The following is a 1,673-nucleotide window of genomic DNA, read 5'->3' as shown; positions in this document are numbered from 1 at the left end:
CTCACTGTTGCATCAGGTTTTAATACAATGTCATGTTCAACCAGGTTTGTGCGCCCTGGATATTCTTGAAATATGTCTGTGTGAAGTAGAGTTTGTACCTGAGACTGCTGATCCTTTGACAGATGGCTTACATCAAGCTCTCTGGACACTGGCAAGGGCAGATAATTGTCATCTGCCTCCTCCTCTTCCTTTACAGCCTGAATCAGGAACACCTCAGCTCTTGGGACCCACTCCTTGAGGAGGTTCACATGAAGCACCCGGCTAGAACGCTGATGCCCTGGAGTGGAGACCTGATAGGTGGTGGCCCCCAACTTTTTCTTCACCTCAAAAGGCCCCTGCCATTTTGCAAGGAGCTTACTCTCACTGGTAGGCAACATAACCAAGACTTTCTGGCCCGGTTGAAAGCCTCTGTCGAGCTGACTTGTCATACCAAGTCTTTTGGTGCTTTTGGGCCTCCATCATGTGTGTCTGGGCTAGTTCCCCCATTCGCTGCAGTTTCTCCCTCATCTGGACAACATAGGAAATTACATTAATAGTCCCTTCCTTCCCCTGATCTCCTCCCCAAGTGTCCCTCAATAAGGCTAGAGGACCCCTCACCTCATGACCATAGAGTAGTTCAAAAGGGGAAAAACCTGAGGTACCTCCCTGTATGCAAAGAGGTAGGGAAGCCAGTGATCCCAATCAGATCCAGTCTCATTCACAAACTTACGGAGCATCTGCTTGAGGGTCTGATTGAACCGCTCTGTCAACCCATCTGTTTGCGGGTGGTATGGCGTAGTGCGCACTCTTTTTATGCCAAGGAGTTGGTAAACCTGTTACAAAAGTTTAGACATGAAATTAGTACCTTGGTCTGTTAAAATTTCACAAGGGAAACCAACTCTTGAGAAAAATTGCACCAAGGAAAAAGCCACAGTTTTTGCTTTAACTGATTTCAATGGGAAGACTTCTGGATATTTAGTTGCATAGTCGGTTACTACCAACATAAAGCGGTTTCCTGTTTTACTTTTCTCCACCGGACCAACAATGTCCATCCCAAGACGCTCAAAGGGGATACTTGTAACTGGGAGAGGTTGGAGTGGAGCTTTGGAGGGGCTTTTCATTGATGTCTTTTGGCACTGAGAGCAGCTTCTACAGAACTGGGCGACGTCAGTTTGCAAACCTGGCCAGTAGAAATGGCGCTTAATACGAGCTGTGGTCTTATGTTTCCCTAAGTGGCCAGCCCAGGGAATGGAGTGACCCAAGGTAAGTACTATTTCTCGGGCCACCTGTGGGACCACTAGCTGCTTCACCTGGCCATTCTGATGGTAAAGAACACCGTTCTGTAGAACATACTCATTTTGCTCACTCTTAGTATTAGTCTCCTGCTTCCTTCCTTGCGCCCTCTGCAAAAGTGTAGACAAAGTTGGATCATTTTCCTGCATTTGTATTATATCTGTAGGTATTTGAAAACCCAAGGGCAGGTCTGGAGTGGCCTCAGCTGGTGGTTGTATAGCCGTGCCCTGAAATTTGTCTTGCCTCCTCTGACTACGAGTCTTATGAGCTTTCCCAGGACATGTCTCAAACTCTTCGTTATAGAAGGGCAAGGCACTCAGGGTTAGCAATCTACCTCCACCTGTTGAGCTTGTGCTCTAGTGACCACATTACAACTTTGCACCGGCTTTATCAAGTCATAG

The 1,673-nt window shown here is 47.2% G+C and overlaps 1 protein-coding gene across 9 annotated transcripts in view; it reads right to left on the bottom strand.

Moving 5' to 3' along the window:
* Window positions 1-6: 6 nt before the first annotated feature.
* LOC123967029 overlaps window positions 7-1,673 on the bottom strand; it is a 4,763-nt gene continuing 3,096 nt past the window's right edge. For 3 of the 9 annotated variants that reach the window (XM_046043081.1, XM_046043075.1, XM_046043080.1), the window contains exons 2-3: window positions 710-812; window positions 7-507 (exon numbers count right to left, since the gene is read on the bottom strand). In XM_046043081.1, coding sequence (XP_045899037.1) covers window positions 504-507; window positions 710-812 — 107 coding nt within the window. In that variant the 3' untranslated portion in view covers window positions 7-503. Of the gene's footprint in view, window positions 508-709; window positions 1,601-1,673 lie in introns of those variants that run through there. The other 6 variants (XR_006824164.1, XM_046043077.1, XM_046043076.1 and 3 more) reach the window with 4 other exon arrangements.

Source organism: Micropterus dolomieu, unplaced genomic scaffold (assembly GCF_021292245.1).
Source record: "Micropterus dolomieu isolate WLL.071019.BEF.003 ecotype Adirondacks unplaced genomic scaffold, ASM2129224v1 contig_14843, whole genome shotgun sequence".
In the NCBI taxonomy this organism is placed as follows: domain Eukaryota; kingdom Metazoa; phylum Chordata; class Actinopteri; order Centrarchiformes; family Centrarchidae; genus Micropterus; species Micropterus dolomieu.
The sequence above is the reverse complement of the archived record's forward strand: the minus strand, read 5'-3'. Positions and strand labels throughout refer to the sequence as shown.